At 49.3% G+C, this 21,566-nt stretch overlaps 1 protein-coding gene and 1 long non-coding RNA gene across 9 annotated transcripts in view; one reads left to right on the top strand and one right to left on the bottom strand.

Annotated features, from left to right (window-relative positions):
• The window catches only part of RAP1GAP2 (RAP1 GTPase activating protein 2), a 227,885-nt gene extending 221,454 nt beyond the window's left edge, over positions 1-6,431 (top strand). For all 8 annotated transcript variants that reach the window (XR_015243925.1, XM_086686312.1, XM_086686316.1 and 5 more), the window contains 3 exons: positions 758-834; positions 1,236-1,274; positions 2,160-6,431. Coding sequence is in view for 7 of the 8 variants with exons in the window: in XM_086686312.1 (XP_086542438.1) it covers positions 758-834; positions 1,236-1,244 (86 nt within the window). In the remaining variant the exon portion in view is untranslated. The remainder of the gene's footprint in view (positions 1-757; positions 835-1,235; positions 1,275-2,159) is intronic.
• Positions 6,353-21,326, bottom strand: LOC147574131 (uncharacterized). The gene is made up of 3 exons (XR_015243926.1): positions 21,171-21,326; positions 7,329-7,548; positions 6,353-7,240 (listed from the first exon to the last, which is right to left on the bottom strand). It is a non-coding gene; the product is annotated as an uncharacterized LOC147574131 (long non-coding RNA).
• Positions 21,327-21,566: the final 240 nt, after the last annotated feature.

Here is a 21,566-nt window from a genome sequence, read left to right as displayed (position 1 = left end):
CATTTTCACATTTAATTGACATTTTTCGTGTTTTCTCAGGGGAAGCCTAGACAACAAAACAATAAGTCAAGCCCTGGTTTTGTAGCATTTGCTGATTTCTGTGGTGTAAATGCTCCTGCCGTGGCTGATCTCAGGCTAGCGGTGAGCTGCGGAGTCGGGAAGGAGCACCAGACAGGCGCCATGGACATAAATAGCCCGAGGAGAGTAGATCGTAATAAAATGCAGAGAAATAATTGGGAAGCGATGACTTCTGAGTGTTTATTACCTTTTGTAAAAAAATGTTTATTTATTTTGGGGGGGGAGGGGCAGAGAGAGAGGGACACAGAATCCCAAGCAGGCCCCGTGCTGTCAGCGCAGAGCCCCACATGAGGCTCGAGCTCACGAACAGTGAGATCATGACCTGAGCCGAGACCGAGAGTCTGATGCTTAATTGACTGAGTCACCCAGGTGCCCCTATTTAGTACCTTTGACGAATATAATTTATGGAATTGTAAGCTTATATAGTTTGATTTTTTAAAAAATGACTGGGTTTACCAACTAGCTCGCATTTCTGAAAACTTAAAGAGTTGGCTTTGACAAATTGCTGCAAGTCAGCCGGAGTGCTCGCTCGGGGGAGGGAGGAGGCCCTGCTCCTCCCCCCACCCCCACCCCCCCGGGCGGCACCCCCCCCCCCCCCCCCCCCCCCCGCCCCAGACACATAGCCCCAGTGACCTCTACAGCCTCACGGTCTTTTCACGGACGCTTCTGTTTTTCCTAGATACCAAAAGCAGAAACTCCCCGAGGTCAAACCTGAAATTCCGCTTTGATAAGCTCAGCCATGCCAGCTCTAGTGCGGTAAGAATCCAGGGGGTTGAGGGTAGTGGGCGGAGCCTCCCGCATCCCGCATTCCAACCTCCTCCAAAACTCAGCTGTCCTTTCTGGGGGTCTGGGGAAGGGGGTGCCTCACACATCACAGGGGGTGGAGGAGGAAAACTCTGGTCAGGTCTAGGGGTGACGCTGCGGTCCCCGCATGGTGCAGGCATCAGCCTGGGGGGGGGTGCCAGCCACCTCTGCCACACCTCCTGTGTTAGAGTCACACCCTTGGACACACACCAGGTGTGAGCTGGGAAATGCTGGCTCCTGGGGCCTCATGCCCCTTCCTGAGCTCACCAGGGAGTTGAAAGCTGGGTGCACAGAAGCTGGAGATTATGTTGTCTAGTTATTTAAAACTCTTACATGGGTTTCTCTTGAAACAGGGTCACTAATGTGAAAGAGGATTCCTTCGCTTGTCAAAGGTGGGTCGAGTGTTTGTCCTGCTTTGGCCACGTGGCAAAGTGTGTCCACTCTAAGACCAGGGAACTAGTGGCCTGATAACCTGAGAATGGCCAAAGAGATCCTGACAGCTGGAGAGGGCCGGTGGATTGCAGGTGGCCTCCGGTGTGGCTGGGGAGAGTTTCCTGATAGGATTGGGCCAGGCTTACCCAGTTGGTCTCCCTGCCCTGGGAGGAGCCTGGTTCCAGCAGGCAGGGGGCCCCGTAGCCCAGAGCGGGCCTCCCTGCCCTGGACGGGGGATTCCGCAATTTGCCCCCCTTGCCTCCCTGTTCTTGGCAGCCTTTCCCTCCTTGTGTCTTTGGCCAGGGCTCTGGGCTGAAATGTGTCCCCCCATCATGTTCAGAGGTGCCCTAGCCCCCTAAACACTGTACTAGATGACCCCGGGGAGGACTTCCGTTCCAGCTGTGTGGTTTTCAGCAGAGCGGGGCATGGGTCCAGTTTGACAACACTGAGGCCTGACCTCCTGCTGGTAAAGTTACTGGAGACCCATTTGAATGCCCATTCCTCTTCCTGCCTTGGGGCTCCCGGGGACAGGGGGTGTGAGTCACAGCTGGAACCAAGGCGGGGTGGGGGCACAGCTCCTCTCACTTTATATAAACCTGATCTATGAAAAGGCAGAAGGGACCGTGGGAATTCTGAGGCTCACCTTTACCCCCCCTTCGTGTACAGCTGATGCCTCCGTTCATCAAGTCCGTGTTTATGCCCAACTTTTCAGGCTGCGTAACCTCCGGTCCTCTTGTGTTTGGCCCATCCTGTCACAAGCACATCGGTGGGCTATAGCCTTGGGCGCACGCTCTCCTCTTCCTTACCCACCGTTTGGTCACCATCTCCCTCCTTCTCTCCTCCAGGGAAGCCCCGATTCTGCCTTGGAGAAGGCTCCCGTTCCAGCAGTTTGGGGGTGCCATCCACTACTCTGACCGTCACAGTCCTGCTGCCCCACTGGCCACCTGCCCACCAGACCAGTTATCTGTCCCAGTGTCCCGATCTGGCCACCGTCCTGCCTGTCCCCTTGCCGAGGCACCCTGCAAGCACTTCCCCTTCTCCGGACAAGGCGTCGTTCCTCCGGGCTCCCCCTGCGCCTGACTGCCCCATGTGATGTGTGTCTGGGTCCTTCGTCATCTTGTTTTGTCCGTAGAGGAAAGAGTCGGGCAAGGGAGGGAATGTGGGGCCTAGGGACTTGGTCACAGACAGGAGAGGCAGAGAGGGTGGTGAGGTGGGGGGCGGAGGCCACCGGTGGGAAGCCGCACCCGGAGACGGGCAGCACTGGATGTGACAGGTGCGGTGAATACACGTAGTCGTGGCGGAGGGACCACTTTCCCGGGAACAGAGATGTGTAGCAGCCCTCCAAGGTGTCCTGATGGAAACCAGCTGTGTTGCCCCCACAACCGTGTGCTTCTGTGCTAGAAACTTCTTCCGTGCCCACTTGCTGGCATCAGGCCCGGCGCCGCCTCTGTCCCTGCTGCTGTCAGCTGACCGAGACTGAGCTGGGCGTGTGTGAGGTGGCGCCGTGCTCTTCCTCAGCGGCAGCCCGGTGGCCGTTGCTGTGGGAGAAGCCCCGTGCCTACGTCTCCGCTCGGGGCAGGTGTTTTCCCCAAGAAGGGGCAGGCAGCCCGGAGCGGGAAGGAATTCGGGGAGAGCAAGCTGGCAAGTCGCGCTCTGGGGCCTCGGCTGCGGGGAACCATGGGGCCGCGGGCTGGGCTGGGTCTCTGCTGGCTGCGGAGGCTCGTGGAAGAGTTACTTCAGCCCACCGCCTGGGGCAGAGCCAGGGAGGCGACATGGGGCACGAGCTGTTAGGCTTGGCCAGGCCCGGGTGTGGGCACAGAACGTAGGTGTGAGGAAGGGGCGACGTCCTTCTGCAGCTTGTCCTTCTGGCATCTGCGGGGGGCCCAGGGCTACCTTGGGGGCTCTTCCCAGCTGCTGTGCCCTCTGGCCATGTTGGCGCTTGGTCCCCCAATCTTCTTCTTCAGTCACGACTCTGCAGGCAGTGGTCCCGTTGGTGAGACTTGTGCCACCTGGGCCCCCCGGGAGGTGCACTTCAGACGCTGCCTGCCCCCTGCCCTCTCGGGCGGAGCCAGCCCACTCTCAGGAGCGGCCCCATATTCGTGCTTCTTGCCCTTCCCTGTCTGCGGTGCGAAAGGTCGTTTCCGCTCACTGGCCCTGCTGGGGGTTAAGGCGGGTGTGAAGTAAAACAAGTAAAACACGGAGTCTGAGGAGCAGAGCCTCGGAGGTGCTACGGCTTCAAGTGCACGTTGGGACACAGGACAGCCAGGGCGACTCAGGCTGGCTTCCTACTTCAATGAGCGGATGACAAGGATTTCTACCAGATGTTTTCTTTGCGGTGGGATCTGGGCCTGTTCCCAAGTCAAAGCAGCCCCAAGTCAATGTTCTACTTGTTTTTGAACGATGCCACAATTCCCCTGTTGCTTTTGCCATCAGAGCACAACCTTGACCCTTCGTCTCTCACTCATGTGGACGTTGTCGGGTCCTGTTTGCAAGCTGGGCGGGCCTCTCCCCTCACACTCTGGGAAACGTGTTTACTTAAAGTACTAGTCCGGTAAAATTTCTTCTAGTGAGAAGGTCAACAAATGTCTGTGTGGCTTTTATTAAAAGTCACTGTAGCGGCACCCGCTGCTGGCACGAGGTCTGCGGATTCCGGCAGCATTTTGTTGGCTGAGTTTCTGAAGGATCTTGGAAGGTCAAGCTGCATTTAAAAAAAAAAACAATTCCAGGTTCTGGTTTGCTTCTCTGGATAGCTGGTATTTACAGCTGCTTGGTGGTTATGCTGTGTTGTGTTGTGGTCTGGGGGTCCTTTGGAGTTTCCAGGTTGTCCCCACCCTGTCCTACTTGGGAACCTCATACCCGCCTTCCTCCACTGCTCTGGCTGCTGCTCCCGCAGCCCCCACTGCCTGGGAGGGCTTTGTCCCTGCCTCTGAGCCAGTGGCCAGGAAGGTGGGGCGTGTCCAGGGAAGCAGAGGCCTAGGCGTGCTCCCTACGAAGCAGGCCTGAGAAGTGGTTCTCTGCCTTCTTATGTTACTAGGGGTACGTTGGACTGGATCCAAAATGTCCTTCCTCTGGGTCCTGTCTTACCTTCTCTAGAAAGCCCATCCTGTGGCTTCTAGAGTATACATGACCAGCCCCGCTGAGGTCCTAGAGCTGAGGGGGAGGAGGAGCGGAGGGGATGGGCAGTCTTAACCTCACCCCTGTAGACCGTGGGGCAGGCAGCGCGGGTTCCTGGAGGCTCCTTCCCCCATATTCTCCTGCATCTGCTTGGCCCAAAACTTCCTTTCGTTGCTGCGCCCAGTCTTGGGGCTCAAAGATTTGCTCAAGTCTCATTGGTCCCTGTGACCAGACTAATTCTGACGGTGCTCGTGCTGGTATTCGAGGTGCTCTGCTTGTGATCTGGACACAGGAGAGGTGTTTCCTGGACACCTCTCTGCTTCTGGGAACTGCCTGACTCACGGGAGAAATGATATTTGTCAGGCTTTGTAGGGTATCCATTTGCCTCCGCTCAGTTGATGCTTAAAAGCAGAGACAGAAAGAGCTTGAGAGAGAAGATCTTAGCTAGAGTTTCTAATGAATGGAAAATGATGAATGAGTGAAAGATGACTAAAAAACATTCTGTGGTTCAGCCTCGTTGGCATCATCTCCGTGTCCCAGCCTTCTGGGTCCCTTTTGACATCTAATCCATCCAGATCATCATCCAGCCGAGAAACCTCAGCCCCCGTGGGGAAGTAACTCGGTGGAGATCACACAACCAGCGAGTGGCAAAGCTGGGATTAGAACCCACGACCCAGGGCCCTTTCGTCTGCTCCACCTACATGGTCCCGTCAACAAGCGGCTGCATTTGCCGGGGCCCTGAGTTTTGGAGGAGCCTTGCTGATGCCTGGGCATTGGTTGGGAGCTGTCAGCAGTCAGGGTGGGGCCTCAGTCTCTGTTCTTTTCATCAGGAGGGATAGTCTCTCAGTTTTTCAGTGAGGGCCCTGGGGTTTTGGATGCAACTTGAGCAGAGAAAACCTGGAGGGCAAGAGATTTTCAGTGGACTTTTCCGGGTAACGTCCATTCTTCAACTGCCCTGTAGGGGTGGGGGCCAGGGCAGAGATGGAGTTAACTAACACTCAGTTCCCCCCCCTTAACTTAAGGAAAATGGTAGAAGAAAACTCTCCTATTCTCCCCGACCCTTGAACAAAGGTGGTTAATAAAAATGTAGGCTCGTGTGACAAGGTGGGATGAGAGCCACCGTCACTTCTTACCCTGGCTGTTTAAAGTGCCAATGCAAACACTACCTTCTTCGTTTGATTCTGAGTCAACAGAGACAGGTCGTCGTGGGGGAGAGTCAGGGGTCAAGTAGGTGGCTGGCAGGGGCCCAGCCGTACAGCCATGCTTGGGACCCCACGGCTTCTCCCCAGATCTCTGGCTCCCTTTCTCAAAAGTGAGGGTGGGTCAGTGGAGTTTGCCAAGGCTGTGAAGGAGCATTCTATAAGCCCTGATATCTGTTTTTACCACTAGCCCCTTGCCCACCCCAACCCCACATCTTCTTCCTTTCAGCTGGCCCATCTGCCCCTTTGGGAGGAAGGAGACCACCCGCACTAGGGCCAAGGACAGTGGAGCCCTGCCTAGTGAGAGGCTGTTGGGGCAGTGGCTCTGTCCTGTGCCTTACCAGCCCTGGAGAGAGGGTGTTTGTCTGAAAGACTGGAATTTAAATGCCATCATCTTTGATTTTGTGATATTTCCACTTGGAACGGTCAGTTCCTCCTTCCCACTCCTTAGCATGTATGCCAACTCTCCCCTGTCATGGGCGTTCCCCTTCTACGCTCCAGCCCGGGGATTGCTGGTGTTCTAGTGTGAAGAGATTCCTTTGTGTAATAGAACCTCAGAAGTGTAGCTTGGAAATGATGATCCATGTGATGATGACTTTTCTTTCTTTCCTCTTCTTGAGGAGGTGATTCGTAGACCCCGACTGCCTATGTAATGTAAATAATGTACATTTAATTTATTGCTATGGTAGCACATTGTATTTGTTAATGTATAAAACAAATTCTAAAAAAGGTTGACAAATGTATATTTTGTTGCTTAAATGTGTCTTTGCAGAAATTGACAATAAATAACATATTTTGTGTCCATCATTGTTCAGACTTCTTTGGTTGGGGCCCCGAGCCCTGAGCATCGTCATTCATCAGAGCTTGAATACTGGCAGCCCGCGGGGCACATCTGGCCTGTAGATGTATTAGTTTGGCCTGAAACGTGTTTTTAAAATACTTGAATTCGTTGCCAATGTTTAGAAAACAGTTGATGTTTAGACCACAATTAAAATGAAAAAACAAAAAACCCAACCTAGAAATTTCATATAAAATGTAAATTTTCTGCTTCTCATAAAAACCAGTTGTTGGATCTTCCTAGGAGTGCCACAAAATTGGTCAGCACTCCTTAGTGGCTACCCCTTTGGTGAGACCTGAGGCCCTGCAGTCCCCACCATTCTCTATTGTTTACACCTGGAACGTTCCATTCATCCCTGTTGTTTGCTCGGCCCCTGTAGGCATCTGAGTTTGAGACCCCTGCTATCCACTGATTTGTCTCCATTCTGCAGTTTTCTTCCTTCTGCTCACTATTTTTCTACAGTTCCAATTTACCTCTTCAAGGATTCTTTTATGATTAAATGCCCTCTCTCCTCTCCACCTTTTGACTCCCAAAGGGCCATGCTCTTATGTACGTTTTGCTCTCAGTGTTTGGATATAGGTTTAGAAGTAATATCTGTATCTTTTGTATCTTAAGAAATTTGAAGGCAGGGATCAGGCCTTTTATCTGCTGGGCCTTGGTTGTGTGATCTTGGGCAAGTGACTTCTCTGCGTTTGCATTTTCTTTTGTGTATAATCAGAAAAATAATCCACAAGCAAAGCATGAGGATGAAGTCAATTCATAATGGGGAAAGAACCTTGAAAAAAATGGCAAGTGTTATTCAAGCACGAGGTTCAATAATAATTGTTATTATAATAGCAGTAGATGACTCACTGGAGGCTTACCGTGAGCTGAGTGTTTTGCGTGTGCACTCAGTCCTATAACATGACTGCTAGTTCCTAAAAATCACAGTGCTGGGGCACCTGGGTGGCTCAGGTTGATTAAGTGTCCGACTTTGGCCCAGGTTGTGATCTCGCAGTTCACGGGTTTGAGCCCTGTGTTGGGCCTGGAGCCTGCTTCAGATTCTGTCTCCCTCTCTCTGCTCCTTCCCAGCTTGTGCTCCGTCTCTTCAAAAATAAACATTAAAAAAATAAAAATCACAAGGCTAAGCAAAAACTATTGCAAGCACAAGGCTTATGGAAAATGGGGCTAGGGACCCAACACTCAAACACTTTGTCAGTGATACATAAAAAGGAGGTTGATGAAAATGGTAGCAAAGTTCTACATATGTTAAATGATTAAGAAATCAATACTACAATAAATACAGCTTTTTACTTTGAAACAGACCTGAAGTAGTTTGATTGTGGAGTCAGGCACTGGAAGGACCGCCGCGTGTGGGTTATTGTGGAGGCGGAGAGAGAGTTTTCTGCAGTCGGGCCGACAGTGGGAACACCAGATGTGTCTGGGTGTGGCTCCCAACACATGGTTCGCCAGGGTAGCTGGCAGCTGTGAGGTGGGTGCTGAGTGATTTGTGCGTTCCCATGCAGCTTGATTCAGCTGGGCGTGGTTTTCTCGGTTCACCTAGTATTTCTCATGGATGAGTTAGTTGTGTAATCAAATCTGAAGTTTGTGTTACACTCGAATTTTCCCCATGATATATCTATCAATTGCATTGGACCAAATTTCCATTTGCAAAACAAGTGTCAGCAGCAGAATGGACTGTATGATCTCATTTAGACATCCAGGCAACCCGTTCAGGCAGGCATATTATTATTATCCCCATTTCACTTACAGAATCAGAATCAAATTTCAGTTTGGAATCTAAATTTGATGCAGATTTAATGGATGTGCTGACGTCAACCTGAAGGCAAGTTTTGGACTGTGGGGTTCTAGACGCACAGGGATGCACCCGGGAGAGCATGTTCCAGCTCTCTGGTGTCCCTGCCCAGCTTGGAGTCCGCATCTGCTGTCCTGGAATCCGCATCTGCCGCTTCCCGGGCTGCTGTTGTCACGCCCTTGCCGTGTGGTGCCTCATCCGAGCCCTGGGTCTCAGAGTTTAGCTTCTGTGGAGACCCTATGGCTGCAGGTGAAGACATCTTTCACACAGACACCCCATTGCCGTCTCCACCGCAGGATTTGGCTGCTACCTGGGTTCAAGCCTTCTTCCTGGAAGTTGGGGGATCCCTGATTCCCCAGAGCCTTTGTGGAGGTTGAACATCTTGTGCCTGTGTGGAAAAGTGCTGTAGGGGGCACAACATTCAGGTGGGCCAGTTACCGTCCCTCCAAACCTAGGGTCCTCCTAGGGCCCTGCAAGCTCACCTTTCATCTGGGTTCTGTGTTTACGTGTTCCCTCCACTAGATGGGGCACACCTCCAGGTGAAGGCTCATTCTTAGGACTCCAGAAACCTGTTCTCCCCACCTCAGTGTCCGGCAGCTCATAGCAGCCCCTGAACATCTTGGGGGCCGTTATTCTTCCTGCTGCATGGGGAAAGGCTTTCCTGAGGAGCCTGCTCAGGCCACACTCAGGTTTTCCTTCAATCTCTCTCTCTCTCTCTTTCTTTTTTTTTATTTTTTTTCAACGTTTTTATTTATTTTTGGGACAGAGAGAGACAGAGCATGAACGGGGGAGGGGCAGAGAGAGAGGGAGACACAGAATCGGAAACAGGCTCCAGGCTCTGAGCCATCAGCCCAGAGCCTGATGCGGGGCTCGAACTCATGGACCGCGAGATCGTGACCTGGCTGAAGTCGGACGCTTAACCGACTGTGCCACCCAGGCGCCCCATCTCTCTCTTTCTTTTTTAATTTATTTATTTTAAGAGAGAGGGTGAGGAGCAGAGAGAGGGAGAGACAGACTTCTAAGCAGGCTCTGTGCTGTCAGCTCAGAGCCCCATGCAGGAATTGAACTCATAAACTGTGAGATCATGACCTGAGCTGAAATCAAGAGTCAGATGCTTAACCGCCTGGGCCGCCCAGGCGCCCCTCAATCTCCCTTTTTGAGTGCCTGTGGTGTCCAGTGGTGCCACCAGCTGTGCTCTGACCAGCCCTTCTTTCTTCTTCGGGGCAAAGAGCTGGCTCCGGTAACCATCACAGTCCGGTTCTGTAACTCTGCAGCAGCTATCAGTTATGCAAACTGTTTCATTTCGGTTCAGACTCAGTCCTGTTTGTTTGAAACTTTGACTCACATTCACTCCAAAGCCCCCTCCCATGCCAGCCCTCCAGAATAGACTGGCTGGGTGGGCCAGGGGTGTTGGCTCAGAGTGTGGCTCCTCTGAGCCCTGTTTTCAATGAGATGCCATCCTTGGCCTGTTCTAGGCCTGCCCAGCTCAGTTTTAGCAAAGAATCCTGTTAAATTGGTTTATTGAGAACCACCCCCCCCACCCCGCTCTTGATATCCAATCATGTTGCTGTCGCCTGATCCTTGCTACCTAACAAAGTTCTTCTTAGTAATTTTCCATCCAATTCTTTCCCCCTGCCCATTGGCTAGAAATCCCCACATGTCCCTGTTTGAAGGGGAGTTCAATCTCTCTCCCCTATTGCAATAGTCTTGGATAAAGCCATCCTTGCCTGTTGAACTCTGGTGCAGTTCTTCTTTGACAGGTGGCTTATCTGTACCACATGCATGCCCCTGCCTCTGCTCTTTGACACCAGTGCTGGGGTGGGGAAGAGACCTCTTATTTTGGGACTGCTCCTGGAAGAGCTAACTCATGGTGTTAGCATGGGCACTCGGCAAAGCAGACACCAGGACGGGAAGAAGCAATGTATCAGGGGAAAGCCCTGTGAGAGGAAACACAGAGCACTGGAGAAGACTGGAAGAGCCATCAGACTTCAGTGTGGTCTGACCCGAGGGGAGGAGGGATGGGAGGGAGCGAGGTGGGGTGGAGGCATCTTTGGCGTCAGTCCAGTCCTAAGAGAAGTTCAGTAAGGCCACTGAGAGCCCTCTGGCCAAGGTCGCCCACCAGGGGAGTCCCACCTATCATAAGAATGAGCCCCAAATTGCTATCCTTGTTGTACCCAGTCACAGGTGGCAGTGGCCTGTCGGAAACCTGGCCTTAGTGTGAGCCATGGAACAGAGAGAGATTTCAGAATGTTGCACTTTTGGAGCCATCAGTCAGTTACGCCTCTGTAGGTGGAGACCTGCCGTATGCACGTGTCCCTATTTTGCTTGGCTACAGTTTACCCCTCATTTGTGGGTAGGCCCACATTAGTGGAGAGGGAGGGTGAACCCCCTCTCTTGGTTTTCTCTGCCTCTCTACTACCAACCTTCCATTGGTTCCTTTGCTCAGGAGGCTTGCAAATGCTGCTGTTTTGTCACAAGTGCCCTGCCATGGGAAACGGGGCAGAGGCTGGATCCATTTCTGCCCTTCTTCAGCGCCTGCTCCAAGACATCTATCTTGCAGCCTTCAGTTAATGATATAAGAGCTTCAAGCCCCACTACCAACTTGGTGTCTGCTCAGTTCTCGAGATGTTCCCTTATCCCTATGCCAGCAGGTAGCAGTGTCTGCTGCTCGGGGTCATATCCACTATAACGCTGTACCTCTTCACTCTGTGTCCACCTTCTCCTTTCTCCAGACCCAGACAGTGACAGGTGGTCTTGGCAATGTTGACAATCGCCTTACCATGACCATTGGGGGCTGTGGTTGGAGGCCCCTCAGTGTTGGAGGGATACAGATGGACAAGTCAAATGCTCTCCCTCCTTCATGGAGCCAGTCCTCTTATATTTCGTAGGGAATGAGGTGGGATGTTGGTTTCATTGCTAGTTCTGATGACATGGTGCCTTTTTGCAAGGCTGGTGGGGTCCCTTGGCTGGCTCCAGTGACTCCAGTGGGTCTTTGAATTTGAAATGTGAACTTGGTAGGCCATGGCTATGGCCCACTCAAACATCTGCCCTCAAACTTTCAATGTTGTACCTGTATTCCCATGGTGGAGGAGGGGCTGAGGGCAGGCTGCCCCAAGATGGGCTGCATTGGCATGAAGATTATTCTGAGCTCAAGGCAATCAAGACCCTACGGGCTCAAGAGAAACTTTTGTCCCTCCCTTAACTACATAGAAGCTTCTAAATTGGGGGTCTTTCCCAGAATAAGGGTTATTGGCACTTTTATCTGAGTGACCCATCTCTACAGCAGGGCAAACATCTAATTACCAAACATCAGCTCCTCTTCTTATCACACTTGTGAAGATCGTTCATTCCTCCCCTCTGAAGTCCCAGACGCCAACCCCTTATCCTTAGTTCAGGATGAGACATATACCTCATTTTGCCTGATCATCTTTGGGGTTTCCATGCGTGTGTGGATTCCCGTCATGTGTGGTATTAAATTTGATTTTGTCCTGTTAATGTGTCTCATGTCGGTTTGATTCTTAGTCCAGCTAGAAAGACCTTTGAAGAGGACAGGAATTCTTGTTCCCCAACAGTGGACACTATTTATGGGAACCAGGGTTAAGTTCCAGAGATGAACTCTGAAACATGGTTATGATGCCTGAGGGCAGGGGTCCTTGGAAGGGGACTTTTGATCTTTATTTCTGCAGGCACAGATAACACCTGCTGGAAGCATCCGGGTCTGGAGTAACTTGGTGGAAAGTCATCCCTAACTTCAGACCAGCCCCTTCCACTCTCAGAACAGGATACTGCTCATATCTGTTCAACTTTAAGGGTACAGAAAAATCACCTGGAGAGATTGTTAAGATGCAGATTGTAAACTCCATTCCAGAGATTAGACTAACTGGGTTGGGCAGGACCCAGGAATCTGCACTTTTAACAAGCACAGGAGAATTCTGATGTAGTCTTTCACTTGGGGAACCACTGATCCAGTCTATAGTCTCTGTATACATCTCTCTCCTATTACAGTGGTCTCAGGCCCAGTGAGAAAGAGGCAGGGAACAGTGAGGGTGTGTGTGAGGGGGTTGAGTGATGCCTGTCCTGCAACTAAGGGGATTATCATTATCATTCTCACAAATGTGGAAGGAAGGTCTGTCCCAACAAGACACAGGATCTTGCTCGGACAATGAAAAGGGATCCTCAGCCAGAACAGAATAGAGGGACATAAATGAACCATGAAGCTTGTAAGGAGTACTTTAAGATGGAAATGGATTATGACCATGTGAACGACAAGAGTGTCCTGTAATGAGAAACACCGGGAGAAGAGATGAGCATTGTGCCTGAGACAGAAGGAATTTGGTGAAAAGAAAAATCAGATGCTGAGAAAATTGAAAGTTCAGTTAAAATCACACATTGAAACACAGCTAGAGTACCTTTCTCCAAACCCAAACAAATGATCAGATGAGAGATGTGACACGAGAGAATGGAAACCACCTACCAGCAACCTGGGAACAAAACAGAGCTGTTGAAGGAGCTGAAGAAAACACCCATGGGTGGAATGTTCCCTACCACCGAGGAGGTTAAAGGCAAAATAACCTGGTAACTACACTGGGGGAAGAATGGGGCTGACAAGCTGACTCAGTCAAGTGGAAGACTAACGCGAAGCAGCCCATGTATAAGAACCAATAAAACAAGCTGCAGCATAAATGGCCCCACATCAAAGCGTCATACAAATGATTAGGCAGGAAAAAGTGAGAATGTGTTACGGCATTGTGCAGACGCTTTCTGAGAAAGATGGCAGAAATCTTGTCCGAATTATTGCTTCAGATGGATCTTACTTATCCCCTGCATGACAGTACTTAAAAAAAATTAGAGGTGTCTGGGTGGCGCAGTCGGTTAAGCGTCTGACTCTCGTTTTCCACTCAGGTCATGATCTCATAGTTTGTGGGGTCGAGCCCTGCATCAGGCTCTGTGCTGACAGCGTGGAGCCTGCTTGGGATTCTCTCTCTCCCTCTCTCCCTGCCCCTCCCCCCCACCTAAAAAAAAGTAAAGACTAACAAGGAAGTCTTTATAGTCTTGCTCTAAAATATCAATTGGCAGGTTTTACAAGAATTTAACAGTATAAAGAATCTGAGGGAAAGTCCAGGGAAAATGGACAATGAGGCCCAGATGAAATCCAGCTGTACCACTCAGAGTGCAGCAGTGAATAGAATGGGAAAGGATTTCAACTTTTTTTAATTACAGAAATTTTTGGCCAAGGAAGAGTGCTTCCCCAAACCCGATGGGACAAAATTACAACAGGTACAAACAACTGTAACCTCTTCCAAGGACTTGGAAATGATAAAATTAATTCAGTGACTTCTTATTGACTAGGAGGACTTTGTCGCAGGGCTGGAAGCCAGCCCAAGCAAGTGTAACCTGACAAAAAAGGAGGCGTTCATTAGAAAGAGACAGAGCAGTCTCCTACCATCAAAGGACAGGGATGTAACAGGGCTATGGGAAGAACAGCCAAGGTCATCAGACCTCTTGTCTGTCTCTCGCTTTTTGCTTTCTGCTTTTCTCTGTGCGCCTCTGTATTTTTTTTTTCCTTTCTAGAATTGTAGGTCTTTTCCTTACAGATTTGTAATGGCTTTTTGTTTAGCTTTATTCTCTCCCTGAAGACCAGCTGAGCTGGTCTCAGCACCAAGGTTTCCCTTCACTGCCTAGACTGTGAAATGGATCTGGGTCCTTTAAATGTTTCCTTTGCCAGCTGGCACAATGCTAAACTTTGTCAGCAGAGGGTGCCAGAGAGACACCGTAGGAGGAAAGAGGTTTTGCTTCTGGTTCTCTAGTGCTTGCTTGGCAAGCTCTCAAGTCTCCCTTGGCAACCTGTTGTTGCACCGGTGCTTGCGTGGGTTTCAGGTCTGGCTTCTGCAGCCTGAGCAGCACTTCCTGCACCCAGATTCCTTCACTGCACACAGCTCCCCCCCCCCCCCCCCCCCCCGCCCCCGTGTCCACCTCCTGCAGTGCATGACCACCTGCAGCGCCCAGTGGCCTGTGGCTTCTCCTGGCAACAACCTCTTCTTGCAACTTGTTGATTTGTAACCTTGGGTTACAGTTTCCTGGGTGAAATCTGAAATTGGTCCCTGTGTGTGTGTGGGGGGGGGGGGGGCAAGGGCAGACTGAAAAAGAGACAGACCCCTCCAGATTGGTAGGTGGCAGTTTTAATAAGCAAGGGAACTTGCTTTTATGACGGTTGGCTTAGTCAGCTGCAAAGTGAGCAGATCTTTACACCCACCTGTCAGAACCTTAAAAGTTTATATAGACGCCCTAACTGGGTTCAGTCATGTCTACCAGATGGCACATCCAGTCATTATACCCAGATGGTCTCAACAGCACATTACTATCTCAAGTCTGTGTCCTTGAGGCAGCTTTTAGGGCAGGAAGGCAGGCAGAATGCATATTTCACCGACAGGGAGGGCAGGGAAGAGCCTCAATTGCCTGGGTCCAGCTCATGGGTCAAATGGCATCCGTATCCTCTCGATGACCTTCTCCAGTGTTTCCCCTCTTATGACTGGCTCTTATAATTCTATATGTACTGCTCTTTTGCAATGTTCCCTGAGCAGTCAGCAAGGTTTTACTGGCATAGAGGTGGCTTGTTTGGTGACTATCTGGCCGCACTGGAGGCAGATGCCACAGCAACAGTTTAGGCACATGCAAGAAAAAGCAGATTAAAATCACGATTTCCAAAATAAGTAATTTTCAAAATTAAGAGCCCAGTGATCTGAATCATTGATTTATTAAGTCCTCTAGGTTGGAGGTCAGATAACTCAGGATATTTACTTGTTTCTTTATGTGATTTAATAAAGATGGTAATGAGCAGATTTATCAGGTATAAACACAAGCCTTCTGTTTAGATAATGGCATAGATGCCTCCTTGAGAGGCAGTGATAATGTTCAGGTGATCCTGGAGGACAACTTGTTTCTTTTTCTTTTTCAAGTTTATTTATTTTGAGAGAGAGAGAGAGAGAGAGAGATTGAGAGAGAGAATCCCAAGCAGGTTCCACACTGTCAGCACAGAGCCCAAAATGGGGCTTGATCCCAGGAACTGTGAGATCGAGACCTGAGTAGAGATCGAGAGCTGGATGCTTAGCCGAATGAACCGCCCAGATGCCCCCAGCTTTTCTCATTAGAGATATTTTAGTGTTCAGTAAGGGTAGGCTTTTTCCTTATTGGCTATCATTTAAGGCTTGCTAGGTGGACTTAGTAAGTGCTTCTTTGTGTGCCACAGTGGCTTCCAGGCCAATGGAAGGAAAATGGTGGCCAGATGAGCATACCAGTGGAAAACATAACATGCTCATCTGGCCTTGAGGAGGAGGAGGTTGGCAGTTGCTATTACTATGGGGCGGATTCTCCTTTGTGCCCAGGGAAAAGCCAGGGTGCAGTGGCCCAATCGCCCAGGTGGGAGCCACGGCCAAATGTCTGTGCTACATAACCACCGGGTTCCATTCAGGGCTTCCCAATAAGTGGGTGTTGTGACCTGTCACTGTCAAACTAGCTGCTATCCTTTAGTGTGACAGAATGACTGCATAGTTCCAGTGACTTCCATCCCACATTTCTGGTACAGCTGGGTTGGTTGTGTTCACAGTGATTTTTCTGTTCCCAACATAGGGGTGCCTGGCAATCCAGTGCTCAAATGTCCATCACCCAGGGTGAACCATGTGAATACATCCCAGGTCTGTGCATAGTCACCCGTGGCTCAGATGGTATTATTTTTTAGGACCCTTTTGGTCATCAGTTTGATGGGCTGCCTGTGTAGTTTGATTGACAGAAAAAGAATACCTGTGTCCAGTGTTACTGATAGTGTGTGCCAGAGACCAGTTTTCTAGAGTAGTATTGTGTAATATCAGATGAATTAAGAATGCCAGTCCTAGCTTGTTCTTTTTTAATATACTGCTTTAGGACTTTTTAAAAAATGTTTATTTTTGAGACAGAGAGAAAGAGAGAGAGTGAGCAAGGGAAGGGGCAGAGAGAGAGGGAGACACAGAATCCGAAGCAGGCTCCAGGCTCTGAGCTGTCTGCACCGAGCCCGACGCGGGGCTCGAACTCACGAATGGTAAGATCATGACCTGAGCGGAAGTTGGACGCTTAACTGACTGAGCCACCCAGGAGCCTTGAGAACTTTTTAATCCACTCCCCAGAGTGGTGATAATCCTGATGAGCTAGAAAGGGGCATCTGCTCATATACCCAAGGTCAGCTTAAATCTTTTGTTGGGCATACAAGTGGGCCCACTGTGGAGAGGTATTTATATTAGGAGTCTGTGTCATGACTGGGCACCATAGGGGCAGCAGATGTCTAAGGCTGACAAGACAGTTATTTAATAGGAACTCGTATGGGAAAGTCTCCCCCTTCTGTAAGAATTACACTTGGAACCTGATCATTAGATGTCAATGTAGCTGTACCTTTAGAAATTTGACCTGGTTGTGCATGCCATGCATGTTGGCTGGGGAAGGCAGCAGGCAGGACTGGGGGTGGGATATGCCAGATCAGGACCCTCACCTTCTCCCCTCCTTCAGTGGTGCATGTTCTGTTCCAGGTATAGTGTGTTTCAACAGGTCTGGCTCGCAGCAGGATAATAGAATCCCATTAGAGACTGAGTAGTTCCCTGGGATGTCTTATTGAGAATCCCAGTACACAATGCCTTCGCCAGGCCCGATGGAGCTTGATGTTCTCAGCATCGTAGCACATTGATCCCCGGTGGGACTCAGGGCAATGGCTGTCTCCCTCAACTTTTGTACCTTTACGGTACTGGATGCCTTGGCAGGGGTTTCTAGTTTGGCATATTGGGCAATAGGCCCTACTGATTGATCATTTAAATGTATTAAAGCCTTTAAGCATCTGACTTTGGCTCAGGTCATGATCTCGCTGCTTTGGGCCCTGACAGTTCAGAGTCTGGAGCCTGTTACAGATTCTGTGTCTCCTTCTCTCTCTGCCCCTCCCCTGCTCATTCTCTCTCTCTCTCAAAACTAAATAAAAAACATTACAAAAAATGAAATGTATTGAAGCCTGGGATAGTACCTTAGTCTGCTTGGCCAGGTGGTTTTAGTTGTTAGTAATTTATTCTGCTGCTTTAATGTCTCTTTTTTTCTGATCAGTCCTGTGGCTTGCAGGTTACAGGGGAGGTGGGGCTTCTACTTAATGTCATTATCTTTTGTCCACTCTTAGATATCATGACCTTTGAAACGTGATCCCTGATCATTGAGGGCATCCGCACATGGTGCTCAGCTTCCATAATCCCCTGTTGGTGGACACCTGGTTTTCACAGCCATAGAGGCAAACTTGGATGAGGCCAGACATAGTGTCCACATGAACCAAGGCATATTTAGAATCCTCACTCAGACAGAGGGGGCAAACATAACCAGTTTGCCAATCCTTCACCATCTGGGGACTCCGATGGATGGTCCCAGACTCCTTTGGCAGGTGCCTTGAGTGTTGTTGAGGACATACAGGATTTATTACTGCATTAACCAAGCCACTGTATTTTAAGGGCAATCTGGCATCCTTGGTAATATTCCATTCAATCTGGGTGTTATGGTGGCCTCTCTTTCTATTTGCCCACTGTGTTGTATCTACTGAAGAGTTAGTTGCTAGGGCTTTTACCCAAGCTAGGGCATCGGTTTCCTGATTGCCCTATGAACTGGGACGTGGAAGACAGTGAGGACTACCTCAGGCTCTTGCAGGTAAACTTTCTTGACCTCATAAGGACTTATCTATGATCATCTACACCTTTGCTTTTCATTGTCTAAGCCACAGGGTTAATCTCTTTGGTGTGAAGGGTTAACGGCCAGGGTTCATCAGTCAGTGATCCCCAGCTAAATAGCTGAGTTCAGCCCACTAGCTGCTGTGGTTCATTTCTGTTTCCATCCAGATGATGTCAGTGTTGGGCTGAATAGCCATTGCAGTCCATGTGGGAGATCTATCAGGCATCAGCAGGATTTTTCCTCATTCCCTCTGCAGGGGTTGCCACAGGAATAGGGGTGGGGGCATTTGGAGGATCTATATGTTCTATAGGGTCTAGTAGCACCCACATTTCTACAGACAGTGGGCTGGTGGGCAGGGTACCCCTTTGTTGTCTGTAGGCATATGCCGTAGGCACTTAGTCAAAGTGGGAGTCTGGCCCATGGCAGAAGTGGGTCAATGGAACATGTTCTCTATCCATCCCTTGATAGAAAGGGAAGCTCTTAACATGCTATGCTTTTTCTTCACGAGACAGTCTGCCTGGAGGAGTACTGTGTACATTGCTAGGAACTGTTGCTTTACGGAGGTATATCAGGTTTTTGCCTCTTTCCAGAACCAAGACCAATATCCTAGAGGTATTTTCTCTTTCTGTTGTCTCTTCTATAGTGCCCAACCCATACATTCTAGATACATCTGATTCAAATGATAGCCCTGCTTGAGGGATGTCCAGAGCTTTAATGTGTTTCACTAGTATTTTTGCCTTCTCAAAGGTGGCTTGCTGCTCTGCCCACCTGTTACCCACCCCCCCTTATTTTGTTTTATTTCTTAAAATTATTTATTTATTTTTAAATTTCCATCCAAGTTAGTTAGCATATAGTGCAACAATGATTTCAGGAGTAGATTCCTTAATGCCCCTTCCCCATTTAGCCTATCCCCCTCCCACACCCCCTCCAGTAACCCTCTGTTTGTTCCTCATATTTAAGAGTCTCTTATGTTTTGTCCCCCCCCCCCCGTTTTTATATATTTTTGCTTCCCTTCCCTTATGTTCATCTGTTCTGTGTCTTAAAGTCCTCATAGGAGTGAAGTCATATGATTTTGTCTTTCTCTGACTAATTTAGCTTAGCATAATACCCTCTAGTTCCATACACATAGTTGCAAATGGCAAGATTTCATTCTTTTTGATTGCCGAACGATCCTCCATTATATATATATATATATATATATATATATATATATACACTGCATTTTCTTTATCCATTCATCCATCGATGGGCATTTGGGCTCTTTCCACACTTTGGCTATTGTTGATAGTGCTGCTATAAACATTGGGGTGCATGTGCCCCTTCGAAACAGCATACCCGTATCCCTTGGATAAATACCTAGTAGTTCAATTCTGGATCATAAGGTAGTTCTATTTTTAATTTTTTGAGGAACTTCCAAACTGTTTTCCAGAGTGGCTGCACCAGTTCGCATTCCCACCAACAATGCAAAAGTATTGCCCTTTCTCCACATCCTTGCCAACATCTGTTGTTTCTTGAGTTGTTCATTTTAGCCATTCTGACATGTGTGAGGTGGTATCTCATTGTGGGTTTGATTTGTATTTCCCCAATGATGAGTGATGTTGAGCATCTTTTCATGTGTCTGTTAGTCATCTGGATGTCTTCTTTTGAAAACTGTCTATTTATGTCTTTTGCCCATTTCTTCACTGCATTATTTGTTTTTTTTTTTTTTTTGGCTGTTGAGTTTGATAAGTTCTTTATAGATTTTGGATACTAACCCTTTATTTGATATGTTGTTTGCAAATATCTTCTCCCCTTCTGTCGGTTGCCTTTTAGTTTTGTTGGTTGTTTCCTTTGCTCTTCAGAAGTTTTTACCTTAATGAGGTCCCAATAGTTCATTTTTTGCTTTTGTTTCCCTTGCCTCTGGAGACATGTCAAGTAAGAAGCTGCTGCAGCCAAGGTCAAAGAGGTTGTTGCTTATTTTCTCCTCTAGGATTTTGATGGCTTCCTGTCTTATGTTTAGGTCTTTTATCCACTTTATTTTGTGTATGGTGTAAGAAAGTGGTCCAGGTTCAACCTTCTGCATGTCACTGTCCAGTGAAATTACATTGATTTCCCCTAGAAGTCAAACTATGAAGCACTTTATAGTTCAAAACTAAGCAGGCGGAGGGATTTGTGGTATTCCTGAAGAGCAAGGTTGGCCCAGTTGGGCAGGGCTTAGTGTAATGGCTCCATTCTCCACTAGATGGCACTGCTAACCTACTGGGGTGGATTGTTATGGTGCTCGTAGGTGTGTATGCGCATGTGCGGGAGGGTTAAAAATGGCGTCACCCAGGTGCCCAGTCTCTAGTATTGGAACTCTGTGCTCTCCCTGACCAGCAATCGCGCACTTGTCCTTTGTCTCCAGCTTCTGTCCACTCCCGGCTACTACACTGTCTGCGACCAAGCTGTCGCAGGCGGCAGGCGGCCAGGTGGCAGGCACCTCCTTCCTGAGTTTTATCTCCGATGCGGCTGTGTTTCCCGACCCGTCACTTCTGAGGGACTGTGGCTTTGACCCACTCAGATCCTGTGGGAGAGGGTCTCACTGAGCAATGGCTGGCTGCCGGCCGCACCCAGGAACATTCGCAGGACTGTGCTGCTGCCGATGCCCAGAGACTGTCACTGGGCGCTAGCACACCCCATAAAAAGTTCACGCGATCGTATAGCAGCAGCGTTTCAGGGATTATGGCAAATCACAACACACATCTGGCACCAGCCTTCACCCCCAACGACCTTGTTCCAACACCAGCGAATGTGGTTGTACTCTGGGGTCTGCTGGCACCGGGTGGCCACAGAGCCTCTACCAGATGTCCTTCCAGCAGTGGAACCGCTTTTTCCCGTGTGGCCGAGAACCTCCCGGACCCCACTCTGCTCCTGGGGATTCGCCCTTCCCACCAGAGCACCAGAGCCAGGTATCGAGCTGCGGAGTGGCAGACTCTGCGCTTTCCCTGTTTATAGAGTCTTAATGGAATTTAAACCCTCTCCTTTCTCCTTTCTCCCTTTTTAGTTCAGTCCCTGCGGCTGTTTCCACTTTCCCAATTTCTCTCCAGCTGCTTTGGGAGGGTGCTTTTCCCGAACTCCCCCCCCCCCCAATCTCTGTACTCTCTTCGCAAGCAAAAACAGTTCCCTGCCCTCTGCAACTTTTCTCTCCCCTAGTTCACCTGTCTGCGCCGCATACCTGCTTAGTTCTGTGGTTCAGATTGTGCAAATTGTTGCGTTAATCCTCAAATCAGTTTTCTAGGTGTGCAGGATTGTTTAGTGTTAATCTGGTTGTATTTCGAGGAGGAGAGATGCAAAAAAAACCTTCCATGCTGTTCCTCCATCTTGGCTTCTCCCCCTCCCACCCCCCTTTTTTTTAAAGGGATAGAAGCACTGTGTCAGGTAGGGAATAGAAGTCCTCCAAAACTCCCAAATCCCTACAAAGGCTTGCGTTTCTTTTATCTTCTTAGGGGTTGGATAGGCTTGTATGTTAGTAATCAAAGCTTCTGGAACAACATTTCCTGACCAAATAATTCCTCAAAACTTTATGGCATTATCTGCACCTTGAATGTTTTGTGAATTCATCTTTTCCCTT

This window comes from Puma concolor, chromosome E1 (genome assembly GCF_028749965.1).
Source record: "Puma concolor isolate L17-30 chromosome E1, mPumCon1.1.hap2, whole genome shotgun sequence".
Taxonomy (NCBI): domain Eukaryota; kingdom Metazoa; phylum Chordata; class Mammalia; order Carnivora; family Felidae; genus Puma; species Puma concolor.
The sequence above is the reverse complement of the archived record's forward strand: the minus strand, read 5'-3'. Positions and strand labels throughout refer to the sequence as shown.